This window comes from Mycteria americana, chromosome 3, assembly GCF_035582795.1.
Source record: "Mycteria americana isolate JAX WOST 10 ecotype Jacksonville Zoo and Gardens chromosome 3, USCA_MyAme_1.0, whole genome shotgun sequence".
Classification (NCBI taxonomy): domain Eukaryota; kingdom Metazoa; phylum Chordata; class Aves; order Ciconiiformes; family Ciconiidae; genus Mycteria; species Mycteria americana.
In genome coordinates, this window is record NC_134367.1 from 105,780,318 (window position 1) to 105,807,807 (window position 27,490).

A 27,490-nucleotide genomic window follows, 5' to 3' on the forward strand; every position below is an offset into this window, starting at 1 on the left:
GTTTTGATTTTTTTTCTTTAACATGATAGGCAGATCCAGCAGTTCATAATAACTGGATGAGATAAGACTAACTCCAGATTGATTTGCTTTTCAGGATTTTATTGTAATAGTATGCAGCTATATAGCACTTTCTATCAAAGAATCTTGAAGTGTTCCATAAATATTAATTCAATAAGCCTCACAACATGCTGGTGAGATAGCTCCATATTATTTTACCTATTATATTTTTGCTGGAGGCACACAAAGTAGAAGTGACTTGTTCTGGAATAGAAATTGGTCTTGATTCCAACCCTCTGATTTAACCACTAGAATTATTCTCTCCATGAAAACCTCCATGAAAACCTCTCCATGGCTGCCCCGAGATCAACAGCAGCTTTGTCACTGACCTCAATGGAGCCATGATTTCATGCAAAGACAGACAAAAAAATACTTCCTTAATAATTTGCAGCTGAACACTACTTTTTAGGTTCAACATTCTGCATTAGTTGATGTATCTTCACTAAGTTTCCTCCTAGAAACAGATGACTGACTTCACTAGAGAAGCAGTAAATGTTTTAAAGATTTTAAGTATGCATACAATTGACCTGATATATTACAATAGCACTGGCAATATGACAATATAGTCCTCTGCTCTGTAGCGCTGTAATTCATGAGAGACATAGTTCTGACTTTGCAAATAGGACTGCAGACTTAATTTTCAGAAGTGACTTCCATTTTTACATTCACAATTTTGCAATCACCGTACTTGTGAGAACAGTGATATGCATTAAGGTAATTGATTGTGCTTTGAAATCAAGTAATCAAATGAGCATCAATTAAGCCTGCAAATGTTTGAAGCCACAGAACTACAAGTAAAATTATTTTTCCTTGCAAAGCTCTCAGAAAAATACACTAGGCAAAGCTGTGTCTTCTTTCCAGATCAGCCTCGCAACAAATATTTAGTGAATATATCAAAGATTCAGACTGTATGATAAATGAATTTAATACCCGAGGGGTCTATATGTGGTCTTTTTCTATTTCAGTATCTCACTTTATACTTAACAACCAAATCCAACAAAAGGATATATACACGCCCTGTGGACCGCAATGCCTAGCTTTTTCCATCTGACCCACCTGACAGAGCCGGAACCTGAACTGAGAGAACCAGGCTCCTTGTACAGAACATGGGGGAAGTTAGGCATCTCAGGGCAGATTATAAATGAACCAATGTACACACACTGCTGCCACCTCTATCTAGTTTATATGGTCAATTTATACAGAACTTTCAGACCTATCCGTCCAGACTTCCTGGAAATGCCTTGCTCCATTCAGGATTCATAGCCTCATTCCTGTCCCAACAGGAAGGTAGGTCACTGTGCCTCTTCTCCAGCAAACCTGGATTTCTTCCCTTAGAAAATATAGTAACATCAGTTCCTTCAGGTTTAGAGCACCTACACAGATTTAATGCCCTCCTCTGTCTGAAGGAATGAAAAGGTAAGCCAGCTCCTGGGAAAAAGCGCTCGCTCTAACTGTTATGGCGAGGCTGTTGGACAAAACCGAGAAATCATCCTGGACGCAGAAAACACATCTCTCCCTTCCCACATCCTGCCTTAAGTTGATGAGGCGTAGCAGTGGGATTACCAGTATGGTACAGAAGAAAGCAACTGTGGATACCAGCTGGCAACTAATCCCCACATAGCCACTCACTCGCTCCCCCCTGGTGGGATCGGGGGGGAGAGAATCGGAAGAGTAAAAGTCAGAAAACTCATGGGTTGAGATGAAGACAGTTTAACAGGTAAAGCAAAAGCCACACACGCAAGCAAAGCAAAGCAAGGAATTCGTTCACTATTTCCCATGGGCAGGCAGGTGTTCAGCCATCTCCAGGAAAGCAGGGCTCCATCACACGTAACGGTGACTTGGGAAGACAAACGCCATCACTCCAAACGAACTCCCTTCCTTCTTCTTCCCCTAGCTTTATATGCTGAGCATGACGCCATATGGTATGGAATAGCCCTTTGGTCAGTTGGGCTCAGCTGTCCCAGCCGTGTCCCCTCCCAGCGTCTTGTGCCCCCCCAGCCTGCTCGCTGGTGGGGTGGGGTGAGGAGCAGAAAAGGCCTTGACTCTGTGCAAGCACTGCTCAGCAGTAATGAAAACATCCCTGTGTTATCAACACTGTTTTCATAACAAATCTAAAACACAGCCCCACACTAGCTACTATGAAGAAAATTAACTCTATTCCAGCCAAAACCAGCACAACACTGTATTTTGTATTGGTCTGTTGAGGTGTGAAGTCGTGCTCTGAGAATGCCAGATCGAGATCTCAGGGGACTCAGAGGAACATCTTTGGTTCTAGAGTTAAACACAAGATAACTAGTAAGCTATTCAGACCTGTCAAAACACAGACATTTCTGTGTTTGCACAGACATATGCCACTGGAGATGCCTACAGAAATTTTAAGGGCACTACAGAAACTCCAGTGGCACGAACTCCAGCACATGCGTACACCAGGAAATTCCACTGTTAGAAGATGAGTAGGACCTCCCAGGACTGCCACTTTGGATTAAAGCAGATAAACTCCACCTAACTCCCCACTTCACGTAACTGGAGTATCTTGGTGGAACCTAGCATCATTTCAAACTGGATTATTGTTATGTATGCAAAATTCCCTGCTGATTTCCTGCTGATTCCCTGCTTATATATGCAAAATTCCCTTAATTCTCAGGTTATCATTTAACATTCCAGATTAATATTAAAACAAAACAAACAAACAAAAATCCTAGCCATTTTTAAGTCACAAGAAAAGAAAAAAAGCTGTCCGAGATTGTTTGACTACTCAACCTGAATCTGCAAATATCTACTACTGCAGATAATGTTTGGTGGTTTACTAATGCCAATGAAACTACCAGGAAAATCCCATCCCATAATAAGTGTTGGCAGTACTGCATCCTGGAATTGTAAACTCCTGAGGCACAAACCTGTCTATAAAACTCTTGGACATCTAAGGTGCTATAAAAATAATAATGCATTCAGCTTTACACAATTTTCAGCTAAAAATCAGTCAATCCCTCTTCTCTGCCCTTCCTCCTCCACACAGTTACCACAGAAATTTTGTTCTGTTAGGGTAATATATATTTTTAATGCAAAATTTCAACAGGAACCATTTTTTATGGTCTACTAATAAACCCTTGAAAACAGGGATTTATAATGGAAACAGTGACGGACCCTTAACTACAGTGTATGCAACTATAATAAAAAGAATTAATGTAGTCAATTTGTACTACTGTTCTCAGAACAAAAAAACCCCTCTATTTCAACTGCAATCCTTTCAACAGCTGATTGGCAAGCCTGTCCATTTCTAGTCTGCAGTGTTGTCAGTTGTCTTCAACATGATAATGAGCCTGTCACCATATTCAAATAGCCCTGTGACAGCATGTTTTGTGAGCATGACGTCCACTGCAAAGGGTCTGTCAAAAAGCACCTTTCAGAAAATGAAAAGAGAATGCTTTTCTGATGATAAATCTAATTTCTCCATAGCTAAAAGAGTGAGATTTTTCATCTGATTTTGTCAGTGTTGTGTTGCATTTGTGTCTTCAGATAATCCTACGTTCTGATGCATAAAATTTTGAAGTTATCTGTAAAGACAAAGTGAGAAATAATAATCTTTTTTGAGTTCACTGGAGGCTTTGCATAGAACTGCAGTACTGCCGGCTTTCCATCAAATTAAAAGTGGAGGGGGGAGGGAATGACATGGGAGGTTAGCTTGTTACCAGAAGCAAATAAGGCTCACAGTAAAGATCTCAAAGTCTACACACTTCATTCGTTAGGGTCTTCACTCTTTCCCGAACAGCCTGTTAAAAAAATCTCCCTTGCTCTGTGTGGTCCTAGTTAAGTACGCCCAGGTTGCATGAAATTCTCTGGCTTTCAGACCAAGGGGGGAGAACATAGACACAGGCAGAGCTCTCCGGTATTCTGAGGATTCAAGGCTGTCGTACAGACTGCAGCTCTATGTATTCCATGTTCAGCTGCCGCCAGTGGTACTGGTCAGCTATGGACATTTTCACCAAGAGGAAAACTTAAGATATTTTGTCAACACAGATTCCTTTGCATGTGTGTAAGCATCTTCCATTAATACCAACAGGAAATATACAGATGCATTGAAATACAGTGCTTTATTTTTCCTCTTGACAAAAGCTGGCCTTAATTTGACTTCACCTTTTAGGATTCTTTTCATCAGTAGCTGACTGAGGAATCCGCATATAAAGGGAAGTGTTATAAAGAGAAATATAAAACCCCAAACCAACAAGCAATAAAGCTTTCTCTCTTTTAGCCATTGGGTGAGAAAGGGGTGGCAGTGGCTGGACTTTGAAGGCCCAGGCTGAATGACACATTAACCTCAGAGCAGAAGTTCTACTTCTAGCTGTGCCTCTAACACCACATGTGATTTTTACGAAGCAACTCTTGGTCTCTTTGTCTTAGGTTAAATACTGTAAAATGGGGATATTACTGCCTACATCACAGGAGTGCTCTAAAACTTAAAATAAATATTCTCTGAAAAAATTGTTGACAAGCTCATGACACGTTCACTACAGAAAAATCATGTTGCACAAGCTCAATGTTTTTTAAAGTTATTAAACAAGTTTGTTTCCTTAAATATTTGTGAAAACCAGTGAACCTGTAGTGTTAAGATACCAAACGTGGATTTCCTCTGCTAACTACTGACTGGTATTAAAATTAAGTATTTTACTATTAGTACTACCTAGTGTTTTTCAGACAAGTAAGAACATGAGGTTGACAGCCATATAAGGCTACAGTCTAAAGGCTGTACCTGCAAGGATCTGGTGGAATTTGTTTGAGGTTAGGGACAGACAGATACTACAGGTATGAAGGTGCAACTTACCTTCATCATCTTCAACACTTGCCTTTGAAAGGACCTGCACTGCTTTTGTCTTACAACCTCCATTTTTTTTTCTTCTGTTTACACATATGAACAAATGTAATACCCATATTAATTCTGCCTATAATTAATTATTAAAATTATGAGTGAATAAGGAATTTGATTAATTCAGGTCTAACAAGCTGAAACAAGGCGATTTTACTGACAGTCAAGATTTTTTTGTCAGTAAGAGAAGAACTTTATACAGAGGAGCTGCATTTTATATTTGGGTTATACAGCATGGTATTCCACACTTGATAGCGTAATCCAATATACCTGTAACTGAATAAATTGCAAAGGTAGGATTTTTAAACAGTTAAGTGAAGGCATCTAAGCATTACGCAGCTTTAGACAGCACAAATGGACAATCAACATTAAACATGACTGATTTTTAAATTCTTCATTGCTCAGCTGGAGGGAAGTATTACAAGGCCAAAAAACAGAGCTGTGGACAGCTGGCTTTGTGCAGTACCAGTCCTCTGCCTCAAATTTCAAGCCATTCATTTCTTTAGGGAAAAAAAAATAAAGAAAGAAAGGAAAAAAGCAAAAAAAAAAAAATCTGAACTAGGCCATACAAACATACAAAGCAAGCTTGGGTCTCTAGGACTTTCATTGTCTCAGGGAGTCGTCACCACCCTGAACCCTCATTAAAGCTGAAGAGATGCTGGAACGGCATTAAAATGAATGCAAACCATTTGCCGCAATCTTCTGCTCACACCATCTCCAAATGAAGGCAGGCATTGCATAATCCAGGCAGCTAGAGCTCCTGACAGGTGGATGATTTATGCTCATAGTCGGAAGAATCGGAGAGCCTGCAGAGGACACAGCGTGAGCAAGGTGGTGGCGAGACAGATGCTCTCAGTGGGCTTGCAGAGGCTGGCAGGCTCCAGCTAGCTCAGGTGCAACCTGAACACTTTAGTACTGAACTCATATTGCCTAGATTTCAGCACAGCAAGATACCATTTACAATATTATGTACAGTAGATATACTATCAAACCTATCTGTGTGCTATTTATCTCTCTCTATTTGTGTATACACACACACATAAAAAAATATATATTTTTTTCTATTTGCAGTTCAACTTACTGTGTTTAGGTTCACTTCGCATGTGCATATTCTCCATCAAAAAAGAAAGGGCAGATTAGGACAAATTCTGCGTTGTTACAGCCACGCAGCATAAGTGAAACCACCAGAGTTGAACAGATGTAAGTGGGGGAAGAATTTGGCTCTAGCTTTCAGAGAACAGGGCTAGATCTGGGATACCGAAAATCCTTTCAGTGTTTTAAGAGTGTTTGAAAGCTAGGAAAGAAAATGACTGGAGGAAAGATGAAAACATCCACAGGTCCAAATGTATTGGGGTATTCTAGTCACTTACATTATGTGTCTGCAAAGCACAGGAAATGTTGCAATCACATTGCTTTGCAGAAAATGCATAATATTAGCAAAATAAAATGAAAATGACACTCACGTCATTTACTTTTTTAATCTTTCAATGGAACGAGTTCTTCTATGTTATTCAGGGGTATCTAAAAATCCTATCCAAAATTGCAACACTGTTTCCAACCACGTAATTCATCTTCCTATTCAAAAAGGAAGTATGTGTAATAGATGTGGGGGTTTGAACTTCCCCTCTTATTCTGTAAGCAAGAGACTGGTCTATTAAAAAAAAAAAATCAAAATCACACACACAAACAAGATATTATACCTGCTTGTGTCACACAACTATGTGTTCATTCATTCTGTAATATAAAAGGTGAAGCCAGAACTAAATTATCCTGCCTTAAGCCTATCAACAAATAAACAATTCACCTGCCTCATATCAGACCTGCCACATTTTCCAATCAAACCTGTCACTTAATTAAGTATGTACTTTTCAGGGACAACCAAAGAGTTAAAGCATTCAAATGTGCACACTGCAGGCTATCTGGGTTGAATCTGGGACTTTGCTGACTCTCAACTCCTTTCCACTTTAACAGATGGGGTCAAAGGTGGAGCTGCAGACGAGAATTAAAGACACATACATCCCTTTAATCAGATAACACATTCAAAGACTTGCAAATTCCCAAGAAGCCACTTTACAGGCACGTGTCATGGGCTATTCCATAAAGGGGGAGGGAACTGTGGAGAGAAGGCAAAGAGGACTTATTTCAGCTAACCAGCATTAAAAAAGGCAGGAAATTAGAGAAAACAAATGGGAACAAAATGGGATGGATTGCTAGCATTCAGAATGCTTTCTGATTGCACGCATCCCCCTAGAGAGGAACTCCAACGTTTGAAGCCTCCACACTCTGCATCCAAATGCTTTTTCTAACTTCATTAAGCAGCCGTGTTTAAGAATACTTCATAACAAGTATTTTAATTAGACATGAGCTGAAGTATCTTGCCAGTATGGATATCTCCAGCAATACCAGGATGCCCAGGAGGAAATACAGTCATTCAGCCTGACTAGTACTCACAAAATAGTGCAGGTCAGGTAACGAGAACCTCAAGAAATTAATGATTCTCTCTCCCACCTGGCCAGAAAAAGACTGCCTGGAGGATATGTGCTTGCAGCAACTGTTTTCTCATCAGCATTCTTCTGATACAATTGTGGTAAGAAGAGGAAAAAGAATAGAAAATCATGAAAATGAGAGAAGATAAAAAGAGAAGAAAGAAGAATCTTATGTCATCTTAGCTAGTCTGTGGCTTTGTTCTCTGATTACTGCATTCCTTTGCATCTCACACAAGACCAAGCAATGGGGCATGTAGCATGCTCTGTCAGACCTAAAGCATCAGCAAAGACTACACCTGTACACACCCGACTCAGACGTGTTCCACCTTCTCTTTTTGTCTGGAACACAGTCAGAGATTTGTATTTTGGGGTGATGCTCTTGAGGGCTGTTGAAAAGGAGGAGCCTATTCAGCCCCTTCAGATCATTAAACTTAGAGCTTCCCTCCTCAGGCTGATCCTTCACCTGAGGTATGAACTAGCAGAAGCTTTTCTAGTACATCTTTGAGCGAGAATTCACAAAAGCAATACGTTTAAACTGGTATTTTAAAACAGTGTTCTACTTCTTAAGGTAAACATTCATGTTCCTATTTCGATATTTAGCAGTCTCGTTTGTCTTGAAATTGGAAGCTGAAGAATTTTCATTAAAAGTTTGACAGGGAAACCAGCAAGTGACTTGTGAACTTAAAAATCAGTTCAGAGCAAGACCTCTCCTAACATTCAATAATCACGGGCAGGTACCCTCAATCTGGATCCAAAGTGTATTTATGCCATCTCTTAAGCCGTCTTAGCTTAACTGACTCCACAAACTATATCCAGAAATGCAGTACTTCTGGTGACTTATGACAAATATGTTCCTCTTCTCACATCTCAGTGGATAACCCTTGGGATTGGCCATGCAATGAAATCCTACAGTCCCCATTTCTTAAGCTTTCATTGAATTACAGAAAATATGAAAATGAGATAGAACTTAGGAAATGTAGACACTGGACACTGTTGTAAACCCAGTCTGGCAGGCTGTCATGAAAAGCAACATGTGGCTGTACAACTGCTTAACAAATGATATAAGACCGATCTGTTGATTGATTCAGACCAAAACGAAAGACATGGCCCGTCTGGAAAGCTTTTCTTCAGTCAGCCACCCACAGGATGGAAAAGGAATATTAGAAAGAGACAAAGGGCAACAGTGATGCAATAAATAATTTTGATATGGCTGACTAAAAATGAAAAGAACAGCACTGCTGTACGGACTACCTCTTGGCTAGAAAAGGGAAAGAAAAGAAGGCGACAAAAGATGAGGATGATAGTCTTGTATTATTTGTTGATTTCTAAGGTCTGCATGTGCTCAGCATGCAGCAAGTTACCAACATTCTCTCTGGTTAGTCAAGCAGTTCTGCTGCAAAACATTTGCAGCACACCAACAATTCTGCCACTGAGGGCGCAGACTGGAGTTAAGCTGATTATAGAACAGTATCACGCGGACTTTCTTTTAGAAAGTATTTTAATTTTTCTAAACTAACTATTTTAATAATTAACTGCTTTAACATGAACTGCAATAAGATCCTATGCAAGCAAGTTGTACAGAGTGTTGATTTTGGATCTGCTGCACTAGAACTGTAAATCAAGTTGACATCCGATCTTATACCTGATGATCCTGAGAACTAAAACCAGATGCTTAAGAAGAGAAAAAACAGATAAACATATTAACTTTGTTGGAACAATAAAGAGCAAACAGGAAAATACTGATATTATTCAGTAAGTGAATATATTTAACATAGCTTGTGTTTGACTTTCTCCAGAATCATTAATGTAATAAAAGACTATTGAGGCTTAAAATAAAGCTATGTTTTTCATTTATAGAGATTAATAGCTATATTAAGTCACTATTATGAGGGAAACAGACTCCCCCCATAGTTTCCCTTTTTCTGTCATACAAATACCCAGAGAAAATAAACAGAAAGTAAAAGAAGAAGAAAAAAAAAAAAAAGAAAAAAAAAAGGCTGGTTAGATGAGATCAATTACTAGAATAGCTAGTAAACATGGCAAAATTGGACATAATGACAATTCACTGCTGAAGATAACATTTATTTCAGATTTCAGGCTGTTGACTTTCAACCACAAATGCCACATTACAAACTGCAAATGAAGTAATACTGCAGCCTCACATAGTGATGCAGTGAGTAGAAGTGACAAAGACTGCCCACTGGTAAAAACACCTCCAGCTTAAAAACGAACAATGACTGAGCAGAGAGAAGACTGTGGCTTAGTTACATTAACGTCCCAATAAACCATGTTGATTCGAACTTTTTTTTAATAGGACAGCAGAAATTTAGAAGTGTGAAATATTTGAGGGATAGCACTATAGGAGGTCAGAGGTAACAACCGCAGACGGTCATTTTAGCGCTTCTCAACACATTCATTGCTTTGGCTGACTGAAGAGGCCAAGTTAGTTCCTCAACCTCCGAGCTTTTTGGTGCCAATCCATCCCAAGCAGCAAAATTCTACCTCTGCATCTGCCACATGGGTTCTATTTAGCAGCACCTACATCATTTCAGCACTTCACTCCAAATAATGCTACCATACAACCTGGTGTTTCTACTAAGATTTTACATAGCGAAAGTCTTATTGAGGAGATGTGAGTGCTGCCCAAGTAAGGGCTAAGTAAAATACAAAAACGGGTTGGCTCCAAAGTGGCATTTTAGAGATATGCATACGCATCACTGCTAAATGCACCTTCTACCTGAGACGCTAAACCTATTCCCCTCAGGCAGGGGATGTGCAAATATCTGCCCAGCAGAAACAGAAAAGTGAAGAATACAAATAACATTAATGACACTCTTTACAAAATGACCCCTATTTAATATAGGGCAGGACCCACGTATAAGAACTCAAGCACTCTGCAATAAATGGCAGTGCCATATTGATGTATGTGTTTATGGGTGGCAGAGACCAAGAATGAAAGGCAGCTATTCGTCTGGGAGCTCATGGGAAAAGATGCCATATCATACACAGTCCTACATCCTTCAGACTTGTCTCTACCTTCCCGTATCACTTATATTGCTGTCACTGTATTTTCAGTGCATAAGCAAATGTTCACAGGGGCTAAATCCACGGAATATCTTTTTTTTTTTTAAATGGAATAATAATTTCTAGAAAATTAGAAAAATACTGCTTCCTTATTTTAGGATCAAAAGAAGAAATGTGACAAATGAGGATGTTCAGTTAACAACCTCAGATTGTACTAATATTTTCTCATCATAAAGTGATTAATTTTTAATGGTATTCCAATTTAAGTAGACTTGTGAATCTGCAGAACCTACTCCTCCTAATTCTGAGGAAGTAATAGGTAAGGTATGTGCACTGAGAAAAATACTGCAGATTTTAATCCCATTAAAAATCTTTCAAACTCATTATTTTTAGTAACAAAACTACAAAGTAACTACAGGCCGAATGCATTCTTCGCTGATGCTTGCCTGGCCCTGCAAACAACTGCAGTCACTGGGATTCTCACCAGTGACAACTGTGGGAGCAGAATCAAGCCTAACATCTAATCCCAAGGAAGCTGCAGATGAGTGGGCCACCAAACAGCTTTGGCCCCGGATCGGCAGATGCTAACGTCAAAAAAGTACACTCACAAATCTGTGGAAAGCCAGGAAATGTAAATAGTTCTCACATACAGACGTATAAACGATACCGCTTTCTCTACAGTCACTTCATACGGCCTCTTTTATGAAAGTGGAGTATTTGTACAAAGGGACAACTGCAAAACAAAATTGTATCTAGAAAGAGAGAAAGTTTGTTTAAAGACTGAGTCCAGTGAATTGCTGGGACTTCTCTGTTTCATTCCCAATGAGATTATGGGGACCAAAAATGCTCAGAGGCAGAACATAAACCAGACTGGCACAACACTGCAACACAAGCACCGTGAGAACTTCTCAGGAGGCCAACAGCTGGTCTTAGCTGTAGGTACTTTCGTGTGATTTCTAAACCCAGAAAGAATATCCACATCTCCAATATTTGCTTTTTCTTGAGTATTTTTTAATGGACGAATAGAAATACTAGTTGCTTGAGCTCACTATAAACACTAATCTGCAGTTGAATAGTTTGTCCTTCCTCATCAGTTACAGAGAGTGGATAGTCATGAGCCGTGTTTTAGGGCAGACAAATTGGGCTGTCAGTTCTAATGTGTGAACTGGGCTATCAGGCCACATTTGGGTTAGGAGGAAAGAGGCCTACTTATGAACACCAACAACACTTAGAGATTAGTTTCTATTGTTTCCAAGGCGATTTAACAGGTCCCGGTATATATTAAACCAAGCACAGGTTGAATGAAAGAAAGAAAAGGAGAGCAAGGGGGAAGGGGGAAAGAAAAGGCGGGGAAGGGGGAAAGAAAAGGCAGGGAAGGAGGAAATAAAAGGGAGGGGAAGGGAGAAATTGAAGGTGGGAAGAAAGGGGGGGAAGGGGTGGAAGAGCAAAAGGGGGGAAGGAGAAAAGGTGGGGGGGTAGAAAAGGTGCGGGGGGGGAGAAAAGGCGGGGGGGGGGGGAAGGCGGAAAGGAGGGAAAAGAAGAGGAAAAGAGGCACTTGAAAAAATATCTGCACCAGAAACCAAACTCCCTCATCATACATTGGAACATAGAAAAGGATTGATATTCAGAAGAGACTTCAACAGAAGATGCACTGTGTTATCTCTTGATGTTATAACACAGGAGCTTTGTTTAATATCCTGCATTAATGAAGGAGCTCCTTAAGTGTAATATTACAATAGAGAGCATAAGAAATATCGCTGAGGTCAACGCCGCTCTATTAACTGTCATCCTGTACAGAAATATTTTCTTTGAATACCATTAATGCTTTCTCCTTCCCTTTGTTCTCATTTCTGAAGGCAGCAGAAACTAAAACTTCCTCCACAATAATTTCTGCTTTCTTCTTGGCAGACTAATGGTATTAGACTTGCGAGAGAAATTTACCTTGGCAATGTCTTATGCACAGGTCTTTTCAAAGGAGATGTTGTTAGGAGGAATCCTATTAAGCAGGCTTTTTCGCTAGCCTCAAAACATAGGTGGTAACACATTTTTAGTTATAAAGAGGATTGCTTAGTTTTATTTATTATTTTGAGAGAGAATCCATTAATCTGCTCCTGTGCATATCACGCATCTCTTTGCGTAAGAGTAAACTCAAGCTGCCTGTTCTCCTTGCTGTATCAGATTCATTTTCATAGATTGTCAAAACCAAAAAGGATCAATATGATAATTTAATCCCCTCTGCTGCTTAACACAAGCCAAAGATGTTCATACGGTAATCTTTGCATAATAAACTCAGTAATTTATGCTTTAAAATACACATACCTCTTTAAAAAAATGTATTCTTATACTTGAAGTAATGAAACCTCTCAAAGTGTGAAGCAAAAATACTTTAGAGAACCCCAATTTTAGCATGTTAAGAAAAAGTTTAACTAATATGTAATAATCTTCTGGTTCATTACAGTACTGTGACCACCTAAAATGCTCAAGCATTTTTAAAACTGTCAGTAACTGCTTTTATTCAGATCAGTGCTGAAGGAAAAAACACAAAATACAGAATTACTTTACACACAAGGCAGATTCTGAGTACTGCCTTATCACTGCCCTAGGGATGCCGAAGTCACTTTGAGGGACTGTATGAAACCTTTTAAAAAAACCCAAACAAACTAATGAATGAGAAGTGTTAAGGGCTACTCGGTAAGAAGCGTAAGCACAACATGCTAACTGCGCTACTATGATGGGAAGGGTTACACTGGAGTGTAACCCTTGGAGAGTTTCTATTCATTTTTCGAGCCTGAATGACTGCTAACATACTAGCAACAGTAAAGCTTCACAGACACAAAAAGGTATATTGCTGATTTCCCCATAGCATAGATTGCTAAACCTGCCAAATGAACAGCAATCTAATGTAGCTCCACCAGCTTCCATTAATACTAGGTAAGGATCTGGCCTCCCATTTTTAATAGCTGGACTAATTAAGCTGGAATTCTGTCACTCTTGTCTATTCTAACTGGGTACAAAAGTGGCTGATAATTTGTAAAGGCCATCCATTCATAAGGAAAATACAAATGTACCTATGTAAAGCAACCCAAATTTTCTGCCATTTCATTATGGTACAATTTACTTTTCAAACAAACTTAAATTTGTTTCCTTATGTATCACCCACCTATGAACTACACTTTCTGAAATAACAAGCAATGCAGATCAGCCACTGCAAACAATCCATAAAAAATTCTGAAAACATCCAGATACCAGAGATGAGAGATATATGGGAGATGTTTTGGTGTCAACAGTCCTGTAAGAAGTATGAACTAGCACTGCTCAGACCTGTAAGAGCTAAGACAGGATACAGTATTTCAGATGGTCTAAAAGCTGTGTTACTGCCACTCAACAGGTTCCCCTCCGAACTGTACTTCTTAACCTTGCTACAATACAGGGACAGATAAAACTGAGGCTGTGGCTTTGCCTCCACAGAGGAAACTGAAACATATGGACTAACCTCTTGAAAAAATAGTTATATGAATGCTGCATCTGAAGCAAACAGTAATTTTATTTTGCAATAATTACTCCAGTGGAATTATTTTACGTGGGCAGCTATTCTGAGCAAGATCTGCGGTATAATAAACTTGGAATACACAGACACATGCTAGTAACTAGTCCCACAAATGCTATTAAAAGGCATATAGTACTAATGGAAGACTAAAAGTAGAATTCAACCAGACTGACTAGCAATAGGGGAAAAAAAAAAAAAAAGAAGGCAGATATCTACCCATGATTTCCCGTATCAACTTATGCAGTTTTACATCCAATTTTCCTTCTTAGAAAAGAAAAAAAATCAACCCTTTTTTCTCACTCCAACTAGCTGTATAAAAAGGAAAATAGCTAAAATACCCAATCCTGCCCATGAACATAGATTTAATTCTACCACCTGAAGCAAACTAATCACCAGCTTCCAAAGGCCAAAACTTAAAAGACTGATTATAAACCAACAGAACTGAACACTAGAGAATGTCTTAAAGTGTTCATTTTTAAAAAGGGCAAATTGTTGTTTCCCGCCCCCTTTTAGCAGTTGCAATATTATTTAAAGAAATCGCTAGGAATGCATTTGAAAAGTTTCTCCCTAAACTACACAAGAATCTTTATGTTGTTTCATCTGTTCTTGTGAATCTGAGAGAATGCACCAAAACATAAGCACAGTCAAAGAAACTGTTATTTCAGGAGAACCACCAACTGTGATCCTTGCAAATCTGATTTTTCATAATGCTGACACACAGAATTAAAAATAGAAAAATGTAAAATTTTTTCTTTGAGTAAAGTGTATTCTGCTGTGCTGCTACTAACCATTACATAGGAAAGTAAATGAAAATATGACACCTTCATATCTGTCATGTGCTTAAAAGCTCATCACAGCATCTGCTGAATGCTTCAGTATGAATCATAACACATACTCAAAAAACCTCCATACACCTAGAACTATGTTTTCAAGTAACAGCCCATGGGCTAAACCAAAATAAAGCGTTCCTCTGGATCAGTCTGTAGCAACTTCCTTGTGCTACTCAACAGGAGATGCAGAGAGGAAGCAGGACTTCAATCCCATGCCAGCTCAGCCCAGTATGACATTGCTTTACCCGTCCTTCTCTAGCTTCTGGCCCACGACTTATAAAATTGTTAAGAATCTTGACCTAGGTGTTGCTGGCTATGCCCCATCGACATCCTTGAGAATATGTGCAGAAATTCCCCATTCCACCCTGTATTACATGTGACCAGAGATCCAATTCCCTCCCAGGGTTTGACTCCAAGACACAGTCCCAAATTTCTAACACCAGGTCTCTTGCAGAAACACTGGATGATGGATGGAAAGCACCCTTATGTTCCCACAATAAATGATATAACATGCAGCTGTCATACAAGAAGCCACTCTATATATTTGCTCTAAGTGGTTTTCGGACCTTGCCCTAAAAGCTAAAATAAAACTCTGGATCTTCTTCCAGGCACTGTTATTTCTATCATGAATTTTATATGACAATTCACAAAATGACAACGTAATAAAAAGTCCTTCCAAATGTAAAGGGAAGCACAATGGCCGATAATTGTTTCACTTAGGATTACATTTAAAAACTGTTTCTTAAGGAAAATATCTGGAATAAAACTCCCCACTAACAGGATAAAATTTCTGGAGAAGATGCACACTGACAGATGTGCAGAAGTTCTTGTAAGGAATATGATGCTCCTCTCAAAGCTGCTTAAACTTGATTTTATTTCAGGTCTGCAACTAAATTTTTTTTGTAAATAGATTTAGGCTGTCAATTTCCAGGCATGCTGTGCCATCAGCATGTAGAGACTGCTGTGACAAACGTGGAGGCTGCAGCAGCAAATTTTATTATAAACTGGTAATTGAATTGAACAGGTTTACATTTGAATAGATTTACTGCAGCATGATCTCTGACATGCTGCATGGGACTGAAATCCTTGGCTGTACATAAAGAAACATTTAAGATACAGCAGGAATTATTTCAGTTCAGTGTAAATCCATGCTAATCAATAAATTTAAACCACTTTACACAAGAAAGTAAGCATATCATCTTTCTTCATTCTATGCATAAAGAATGTGGTCAAATCCAAAGCCAAAAACTCATCTCCAGACTTTCCCATAGGTAAAAACAACACCTGTCTTCAGAACTACCTTCCAACAAGAACAAAAGAAAAAAATCTCTCCATTCCAAGTACAGTCCTAAAAGTGTACTATGAATCAGTATGGTTTCAAAAGTAAAAGTGGCCAGCAAAGCGGGAAAGAAAACAAAATGCCCTGTTGGTTCTTTTAGGTTGCCATTTTAGGTGGTAGGTAAGCAATACCTGAAAAGAAGATAAGCTAGCTCTCCCCTAGATTAAAAGACTCAGAAATTAAAAATAAGTAGAAATCTTACTGTGTTTTGACAGAAAAACTCGCACAATGGGAGTGGAAGAACTATGATGTGCCTAGGAGTGGGGCTAACAAAGGAACGTTCTTTTTAAAGGAATCAGTTATTTTGTCATTGTAGAACTTTCAGAAAAAGGTATGTACTTTTAGGGTAGACAATTTATGAAATTCTGACTGAGAAAACTTGTGGGATCGATTTGCATCCATAGACAATGATCATTCATGCAAAAAATCTGATTCACAATGTGCATCTGAATTGTCTAACTAAATTACCTCAGTTACCAAAATCGTGTGCAGAAGCATAGTAAATCTGCGCACAATTTTGGTAACCGAGATAATTACTCATTTGTAGAAGAGTCACTTAATTTCCTCATGCAGTCCAGAAGCTGCACACAGACTAGATTTTTAAATATATATGTTAATGGATGTGCAATGGTGCCCCCAAAATTTAACAGAAACGGTCTAAACCAATTCACCTGTATGTACCCTTGGTAGCACTGTTTCGTTTCCAAACAAGTTGCTCAATATATCTGTATGTTAGGTTACTAGTGATATGGGGTCTTAACTTACTAAAAAAAGATGTTAAGAAGCACAGCCCCTTTCAAAAGATGCCATACTCAGACATTCCTTTCTTTCTACGGTTTATCTAAGCATCACAATTTAACCTTTAAGTAACTGTTCCTAGTGGTCAGTTACATGAGGATTTTGGCAAGTAAAGAACCCTCCCATCCCCACTGGAAGAAAGGGTCAAATCCTGCCATTCTTACTGAGGCAAAATCCCCATTGAATCTGACAGGAGTTTTGCTCAAGTAAGACTAAGGACAGCAGGATTTGGCTCACAGGATCATAGCATCTGCCAAAGCAGTTGCACAGAACGAGGTTTATTCTTAGTAGGTATAATCCAATAAGAATATGTCTGTAGGTGTGTGATAGGCCTAATTTGTCCATCATCTCTCCACTGGTCTATGTTGTTCTTGGATTTTACCCTGATAGCTGTATACTTAAACCTGTTTCAAATTACCATCAAACGATTTGCAAGAATCAGCCATCTATTAAAGCTGACTTTTTAAGCACTGACAAAGCAAAATTGCATGGGACTATTTTTAAGTGGTTGCTTAACACAAAGTACTCTCCACTGGAGACAATATTTAGAAAACATTACATTGATTTTATTTTAAAAGGTTATCTAGCTCAGAAGTCCGTGACATCTTCTGTTATTCTTTCTTGGTGGTAACAGTGCACTACAATAATAACGTATACAATACATGCACATAAAAGTGTATTTTTGCATATACTTTAACAGCAATAGAAGTGCATAGCAGGCGACCAAGATTTAAGAAATTGCCTCTCCTTGTAACATAGATGAATCAGGTTCCAGGTGAGATAGTACTGTTGCTTGGAAACATTTTCTTATATTTACCTATTATTCAAGATCTTCAAACTGTAAGTGATGAATTAAAACACTCAACATATACTTACAGTGAGGGGCAGGGGTTCACACACGCTTTAAAAAAAAAAAAAAAAAAAAAAAAAAGGAAGGGTGGATTCTCCTCTTCTGTATGCCATTATTTGCTCCAGTGTAGTTACAGTAACTTCAGTAGATATACTCGATATTTTTACTTGTTTAATTGGGAAGTAACCCTTTCGTTTGTCCCAATGAAATGAAGACTGAGTAAAAATAGGGAAAAGACGACACAGTGTGTTTTTCTGCCAGAACTGGGACAGACTAACAGTGGATAAGGAATGGAGGAAAGAAATCTTTGAGAATTCGTGATGTTAAAGTGTTAAGGAAAATGAGAGGATATATTCTGATGATTATTCTATTAGTTACCTACTGCAGGAGAGTAAATGCTGGGGTACATTTTGCTGTACTACACCCAGTTAGAAATATTCCAGAGAACATGAACTCTATGTAGATACACCGTGATTCCATAGCTTAGAAACAGACTGTCAGGAAGAGCAAGCATACATGAAAACTGCCTTTACAATAACTGATTAGAACACTCACCAATCTCTCTTCTTTCCTGATTGCCCTACAATTGTTGCACGAGTTTGCAGAGATACATATTGACTTGATCAGTCTTACCTTCTTTCAGCATGCCAACTTTTAAACACTTCATGAAGCGGCAGGCTTGGCAGGACTTGCGTCTGCGCTTTGTGATTTCACATTCATTCGTTGCTGGGCAGCTGTATTCTATGTTACCTGTAATAGAAAGTACAGGAAAAGAGAGGTATTCAGAATTACTGACTAACCAACACAGTGGATATATGAAGTACTCATACAATCGCTGTTGTGTTTAATTTTCGAACAAATGAAGAGTAAACAGTGCTATAGAAAGGAAACACCTTTCAAGTAAAAATGAAAAGCCAAGTTAAAGGATGAGCTTTTTGACTTTTTTTTTTTAAAATCTACACATCTATATGAAAGAAAAAAATACAAAATCAAAATTAACGCGAGTCTGTGTCTGGCTCCATATATGGTCCCTAGCAAAATCCTTCACGTACGTTATTCGTGCTGGTAGGAGGAGGAAATTTTGTTATTTATTGTCTGTACCAAGCCACATGCTTAGGCTCCTAGCCTGAGCACTCTTCCTTTTTTTCACCAATTTCATCAGTCTTTCCTTGTCTAGAATACAAAAAGGAGACAGTTTTGCTTTATTGCACAATCAACTGTAACAGGTACTACAGAGCTTCACTCTTCTTCCATAACAGCAAGCACAGTGTATCAGGCAGAGCTCACCAGCATTGTTACCACCACATCTAGCACATTCTGCAGCTGCTAGGTCAGACCTCTCAGCCAGGACATCTCCCCTTCTCTCTACCGTCTACACGACAGAGTTTTTGTACTGAGAGGCATCAGAAATAGGATCATTCCTACCAAGTTGTCAGAATAATAAAAACTGAGGGAGATGCTTGCCTCTGCCTTTCCCAACTCTCCTTAAGGCCTAGAACAAGCTAGATCCTTAAAGTTGAGCCCTCCTGGGCAAAGCAGTGTCTCCATTTTTTTTTTTGTTACTGCTTAGTATGTATTATTTATTCTCAAAAATTAGGGGGAAAAAAAAAAAGCCTGAAAATTAATGGGTAAAACACATATGAGTAATTTTCTTCCATTTTTTAAAATCACGTCTTTGGGTATCCAAGTCCAAATGGGAGAACATCTGTTCTCTTTTGCCCTAGTACCACTGCACTTTTCATAAAACAGCTTAGCTCAGCTTATTCAGCTGCCCAGCCATGCATCCTATTGCCCATGACTACATTCAGAATGACAGACTTTGCAGCAGTCAGAAGTTTCACCAGGAAACCGACTTCTAAATAAAGTATCTTCCCCATCAGCCTGTCACATCTTGCTTTAAAGGTATTTCTTTACTTTCTAACCCTTTCCCCCTGTGATTAAGTGCATTAGTATCTTAATGAAAATGCATTCTGTTTATTGCCCTCTTGGGAAGCAAGAGGTCATCACACCAAATGCATAAATTGTCATCAGAGACAGTCCGAGCATAATTGCAATTTTGCTGCTCCATGTTTGCTGCACTCAGGGTCCGTCAAAGTCCCCTGAAACAAGCGCAGGTTCTAATAATTAGCATAGAGTCTGCCTGGGACCACAGCATTGATGAAATATTTCAGAGTTAATCACACTTTGTAAACACTGATTTATATTGACTACCTTTCTCCAGACTGATGTCTCCTCATTAAATATCACATTAGTGGATTGCAGGATTGCACAAAGACTCAAATGCTCAGCAACTGCTAATTCAACAGGAAGTAATGCTTAAACCACTTACATCTATTGAAAATTGGTTAAGTATTTATGATAAAGGAGGTCTGCATGGTGCAACGTATATTCTGCCAATACAACCAGCATAATTCGCACAACCTTTTCAGGCCTTCGTGGGCTTTCTTCCTCCTGAACATTGCTGCATGACTGGCTCAGCAATGCTGGTGAGTAAAACAGATCTTGGTATGTCTGAATGCTAATGGTTCTTGTTGACAAAACTCAAACTTCAGTTTAGTCCTCTTCCCTTCGTTAGCTCCTAAGAAGAAAGCTATTTAAGAAACTGAAGGATATGGTGGGTAGGAAATTCAGCACAACAGTTCCTGCAAAACTTCTTTCTGATACACATTAGCAAAGATAGGAAATAACACTTCTGGAAGGATATCTAGGAAAAGATGGTAAGGGCAAGCTTAAAAAAAGATTCACATTATCCTCTCACACTCTAACGAGGCATTCTCAGTGAGGCACAACCACTACACAGGGAGACCTTCAAAGCCTTTCACAAATTGTATCTAATTAACTTCATCATATTATAGTAATAAATGTATTACCATCCCAATTTAAAAAAAAGAAACAGGGAATCAGAAATGCTTTGCACAAGATCAAAGATATCTTTGCACAAGGTCAGAAACGATCTTGATCAAAAAAAAGATCGAGATTACAACACAGAACTTTAAGCAGCAAAGCTCTGTACTGAGGCAAGCAGAGCACTCCCGCTATAGCCAGAGCCCTTGTGCAAAGGCACAGGTGACAAAGGTACAGATGTTGACACCAAAAAGTAGTATTCAAAACCAGAAAAATATAAGCAAGATTGCTTATTTCCCTAAGTAGACGTTTCTAATCCATACCCTGACACTTCAGTTTTGCGCAAAATCCTGTGAAACACAGCAAGGGTCTGTAGCGTGCAGCACATTATGCACAAACAACGTAACTTATTTTTTCCTGCAAATTCTTGCCATCTAAAGAACTCTAAAATGAGCTATTATTCTAGTCACTTAGATTCCAGTACTTTAGCTTAGAGGGGGAATCTTCTCCTATCAATTTAGGCTGCTTTACTTTAATGAATTATATTTTACAGCAGATGTTCAATCTTAATTTTTGATGTTAGAAAATAAACTTAGAAGATGTTGGAAAGAGTTCCTCCAATGAACTCAGTAGGGTTACAGTAACTGGATTTATTGCTGCAGCAAAGATCCACATCCTACCAATGGCCATAGCTGCTTCCCCTGAAGTGTTTCAGCATTTCAGAATATGGCTAGAACACAGTAAGAGTTCAAGGAAACTAACATTTTGTCACCACTTCACATATGAATGCAGTATGTCATCAAATATCCCCACGGATAGACCTCATTTCTGTCAGTGAGCTTTCCTTAAAAGAAAAAACATCATGGAATTTTGTCATGGATATGTACCTGGATACATATTCTACTCAAAATGCATTTTACCTAGCACTCAAAGTATTAGCGGATATATTTTTGGTAAAAACCTAAATTTACTGCACATTGCAGGTCATTAGAGCTCTCATAATTTCTTATTTACTTCTACACACTAAAAATAAAGAAACAGAAATTGTTTTTAAGAAGTGTTTAGGAATCTGTACAATTTCATAGGTACATTACATCCATTCAAGATGCTCAGATCTGCATCTTATTTCAATGAGGGAGATTCAGAAGGAAGTTCTACCATTTACTTGTCTACTGCATTACGCTAGAGGCTGAAACTGAGCAGCTAGTTAGAGTATAAGTTGAGTTTGCCCAGTCCTGTCAACAGCTGGAGAGGTAACTGTTATGCAGTGAACAAAGTCAACATGGCAGCCCTGAGTCTTTAAACCGGGCTGACAAAAACGATCGAGCAATTTATAATATCTCCTGGCTGGTTTTCAGAAAGGACTGGGCTCTGATTACTTATTTCAGAGTCTTTTGTACAATTAGTTTGCAGGCAATATAATTTTCTCACTTACTCCTTAATAGAATCGTGCAGCTAGCTGGCTGATAGAATAACAGCGTATATGTAAAACTCCTGCCTGAAGTGCCAGGGGATAATTTGTATATTCCTTTCAGTAGCGTAATGGACTTTTACAGTTTGGCAGTTAAAAGGCTGAGTAATGTAAATTAGTATGACGTTTGAAAATAAAAATATATGTCAAATCTTCACTCCCCAAACACATCGCCCCGTGCTATAATAATACAACGGGATTTATGCCAGCCTGAGTCCCTTTTCTCTCCTCGTGCACTGAGGAATGTTTATTAACAGTTTTCTATTATCAGTTCCTTTTTTCTACTAAATAAATTTAAATAATTATTTATTAACAGTACCTTTTTTCTACTAATTTGTTAAATTTTATTATCTCAGACAAAAGATGTGAAAATACTTCTAACACACCATGCCTGTCAAGAGCGACTGACTCACTAAAAATATGATGCCATTTGATCTGAAGATAGCAGGTGAACTGCTAAAACTTACGCTGCATAACCAGCTCTCTGGTTTTAGATGCTTCACACTGTCAGATGTTTACACACAGCTCCAGGATAAGTGGGCCAAGATACCATTTTTTTCATCTCACAGATGAGGTTTGGAGGTTACCTGAATGAGATGTGGAGTCATAGCACAATTTTAATGGTACAGGGACTTACTCAATGGCTTTACAAGCCAGGCAAGTGACTGGACTTAGCCAAGATTCTCGAGACCATTTTGGCCATTTCTTGCATGGAAGTGACAGCAACGTTCAAGGTACGAGAAGAGGAGGAGCGAGAACCATGACAAAGAAGAGGCCACTGAAAGCACTGGGCCTTATGCCTTAGCATCTTATTCCAAATGAAGTTATTGTCATCAAGTTACAACTTTAGAACCTCACAGATATCAAGAGTGCGAAGCTGGCTCTAGAAACTGGCTCCAGTCTGTGGGACAGGCTGAAACAGGGGTCTCTCTTCCAGAAGTACTGACAAGAATAGAAGCTGCAGACAGCAATTCTTAGCAGAAGCTTTACTTCCCTTTTCACACTGTGACATTTGATATTTTAACACTGAAAATGTAAAAGGCTTGCTACGAGCTATTGGAATATGCTCAGAAAATCTTTGGACAAGTAAAAGACATGAGGAAGACCGAGATAAAGGGTGAAAACGTGTTTGGAAAGAGTAGCCATGAGCCACTTAAAAAAGCAGGAGGAATGCTAAAGATATCAGTATTGAAACTTTTACTGTGTGGGCATGTAGGTCCAGAAGGAAAAAAAAAAAAAAAAAAAAACCAAAAAAAACCACAAACCAACAGAGGGGAATTAATTATTCCTTCAATGTAATAATTTTATGCTATAATCAGCTCATGAAACTCTATTTCAGTATCTCTTTATTTATATTCAATAATGCCCCATTTTTCTCCCAAACTTTCTCTTCAAGCTTCCGTAACCTAATACCTTTTTTCAAAAACTTGTATTTAAAAAGCAAGCGTTCTCATTATTCTCAATAGAGGCTGCCGCATCACTGGATTTAAGTCTTTCTGCAGTAAGGTTTACCCCAAGTACCACCTTCATGCTCTGTTTTCCTGGGTGACAGACCCAAAGGAATACACCTGCTTGTCTGTGAACTGGTATGCATGAAAACTCTGGAAAATGAAAGGTAGCCGGGATTACAGCCATAGGTCTTCTGGGAATTAATAAAAGGGAAGTCTTAGAAAGAGAGACAGGATAATCTAAGCCAACACAGAGTGTGAATTACGGTATGTTAGGTCACACCTTAATATGTAATCCAACCAGAACAGAAAAGAATAGTTCTTGAGAAACTGAGGATAAGTAGCTGCTGTTGGAAATAGAGAGTTACGGGCTAATTTAGGAAAAGAAGGATAGAGAAAAGTCCCAGAGGGACTTAAAAATGTATTTGATGTTTATAGGTTTTAGCCAAGCTGAACTGAGGAAAGTAAAAATATTTTCTCTCAGGTTAAAGTTCCAGTTCTTGCAGACTCCATTCCATACTCTGCAGTCAGAACTCAACCAAATTTAAGTATAAGTAAATATTTTCACAAGTAAAAGTACTCTTATCGATAAGGTTTCAGAAATAGGGTCAGGTTGGAATAAGGTTGGATTTGAACCTAACTGCACCCAGTTTTGGCTGACAAATCCTTGGATGGATTCACCTGATACTGTAGATAGCTCTACGAATTATAGACCTATGAATTCTGCTACATGTCATCTGGAGCCGATTAAGCCTGAAGTTGACTTTATTCACAATTTTTCACCCAGATGACTTCAAAAACAATGTTGCACACACAGAGTTACAGAACATTTAAAAATTTGTTTCCTAAATGTCTCAAATATTTTTTTTAAGATGATAGGACCATGTATGAAGGATTATGCTTATGTCTCTGTTGCTTGCATTGCTTTTTCTGTTACAACAAGAAACTCAGGAGAAGCAGCTAGTTTTTAAATAACTCTACATTGTAAGATGGTATTTGACAGAGGGACACAGTCAGCTTAAAAGTACATTTTAAATGAAATCACTATGTGGAGTTGCTTAAAAGAAGCCAGTGTTCTATGTTACTGAACTATAATATACTTTGAACTTCTAAAATGTATTTTTTATTTGTTTTCCTTTTATTCCTAGAAAGCAACATGAATGGAGATCTAAAAAGAAAATGTAAAGATGATTCTGGTTGGTCTGACTGCATGACGTTTTTGCATCAGCCTCTTACTTTAGGTAGATGGGTTTCCAGCACCATAAAACCACCATAATTTTCAATATGAGGCTGGTATTAGGGGGTGTTGAATGACACCTGTTAGGGCCTAACTGCCTTTGATTCCCACTGGAGTCAACTTCTTTATCTTCAACAGAAATGAAGGGCATTTAGGTCATCTTAAGAGAGAATCAATGCTTTGAAGACGCAAATAGAACTGATCCCCTGCCGCCTGGGAGTCACTGAAGAGTTGTCCAAGTCAGAAAGAGTGAACCATCTACGTTTTGTCCCTACTGGTATTTTATCTAGGTCAATTTTGATACATCCTACCAAGGTAGCATGGAAAATTGTCATTGTTTGTTTATGAGCACACAGAACGTCGCAGTCTGTAAAGGTGCAAAGCAAATGACTTTCACAGCACTAAAAAAAAGTCATTAAAAAAGTTATAGAAACATAAATAAATCACTTGTTAGCTGAGACTTCACATGTGTCTAGTTTCAAACTAGACAGAGCTTCATAAGTGGGCTGGAAGTTTTCAGAGATGTTTATGACAAATAAAGAGATGCAGAGCTAGTTAGAATGGCATTGATACATACCACTGTACCAGTACTATTTGTAAACCACATCTCTCTCTGAGTATTTCTGATGAGTTCGAAATAGCCATGCACAAATCAGGATGCTCATTCTTATTCCCTAATAATCTAAATGCAGCATATAATTTCCAAGTCTGTAAGGAAAGCAGGGATAGTAAAAGGGACAGAACCATCTGTATACTTCAAAACTTCTCTCTGGTTCTCAGATTTCAGGGTGTTTATATTTTATTGTCTCATCTTGTTTGGCTGCCATAGTTACACAATGACATTATGACAGGATTAAAAGACGTGTTGGAAGGAATTAAAAATACTGGCTCACTAGTTTGGTTGGCCCATAGGCACAGAGAAATCAGGGGAAAAGGGAAGATATCTATCATTGCTTGCTTAAAATATTCTTTGAAAGAAATGCTGATGCACAGACTTTCACTTATATAAGGAAGGTGAATGATTTAATCAGGTAATGATGGATTCAGGTGACATTTAGTGTTAGGTTCACTGGAGGGCTGCCATCTTTGCACCAGAGCCAAGGTCCACAGACTATTGCACCATGATGCAAGCCTCTACCCTGTCTTTCTATAAAAAACTATAATCTTAGCTACCAGTAAAGATGCTGAAAAGCCATAAAATCTTACTTAATTTGCTTTCATTTCCTCCACAAAAATGATGTGCAGTATGATAGGAGTCAGCTTTAAGAGATGCAAATTAACCTTTGGAAGCCACTTGGGTCATGTGCAACTTCGAATCAAACTTTATGTTGCCCATTTGAAATGTCACCTTATCTGAATTTACATAGCTGGTTCTAACTTTCCTTATTAAAAAAAAAAAAATATATATATATATATTTACTGTAAAGTGTTTGCACATTTAGATCAAATTGGCTCAGTAATGGGTAAACACTCTAGAGAGGGTTGAAAAACCTGAACAGTAAAGGGATTAAAACCACCTTTGAGTAACCAAAAAGGTGAACAAAGTACAAAGCCGTTTAATCTAGCTCCCAGTTTCGGCAGGCTTTGAAGACCACAGGAACTACATTACTGCAGAACTGTAGAGCTGAAGGCTCTTAGGTGATCAGTATAAAATGAGATGGCAGACTTGGTCTAGTTCATGTAATGACCAAAAAGACAACAGTATTCCCAGGATGGAATATTTCTTGTTTGTGTTAGGAGACACGGACAGGCAACAGCTCTCAGGGATAAAGCTCTTAAATGAAACAGTGAGGGTATGATTGCAGGGCTTCTTACTACCTACTGCTTTACTTACCCTGCATGTAAACAGAAGCCTGCTGTCTCAATACTGTTCATCCAACAGTTTTTCCTTAAAAACTAAACATATAAACAAAAAAACCCAAAGCCCAATAACTACAAGGACTATTGAATGCAAAATATTTTAGCTTTCGTGGGGAAAATTCAAACACTGTCCAAGGAGATAATAAGTAAGCAACAAGCAACACTTACAACAAGCCTTACCAGGAAGGTAACATATCAATACCTAGGCTTTTCACACTGTCTTTTCATGCTAGTTTAAAGAGTCCAAAGATGACAGTTCTGAAGATTTGGAAGGAGGGAGGAAGAAAGTTGTCTAGATGTAGGCCATTATTTTAGAGAGATGAAGGCTAAAATAAAACAAAACAGTAAACTGTCTTTGAATCTGTAAGTCCTACCATCCTTCTACTGAAAGCAAGAATATCATTTCAATCCACTCGCAGAAATGTTTAAGTTACAGGCACTGAGAGTAATTACATATTATTAATGCAAAATGTGTACTTACTAGTCTTTATGATAACTGAGCAAATAAAAATTATGAGAAATGTATTTACACTAAATATTCACTACAAAATACCTAGTACGTACAACACCTCTGTACTGAACACAAGACTTTGCACCCAGCTGACAACTAAAAATTTTTTTTTTCTTTCTTTTAATGAAAGCTTGGAGTTTTCAAGATAATACGATGCACAGCAAAAACTGCAGAGAGACCCTAAAAATCGATGGACCTGTAACTATTTTTAGACGTTGCTATTTTCTACTATCCCTGATGTTAAGCCAATTTTGGGGAGATTTGGCTGTGTGTGTGTTTCTGTGATACGTTTGCAATCAGCCACCATGTAAATTATCCCAGAAGCAA

The 27,490-nt window shown here is 38.4% G+C and overlaps 1 protein-coding gene across 10 annotated transcripts in view; it reads right to left on the reverse strand.

Annotated features, from left to right (window-relative positions):
- Nucleotides 1-27,490, reverse strand: part of ESRRG (estrogen related receptor gamma) — a 392,451-nt gene that overhangs the window by 99,409 nt on the left and 265,552 nt on the right. For all 10 annotated transcript variants that reach the window (XM_075496438.1, XM_075496436.1, XM_075496437.1 and 7 more), the window contains one exon: nt 18,426-18,542. In XM_075496438.1, the coding sequence (XP_075352553.1) occupies nt 18,426-18,542 (117 nt within the window). The remainder of the gene's footprint in view (nt 1-18,425; nt 18,543-27,490) is intronic.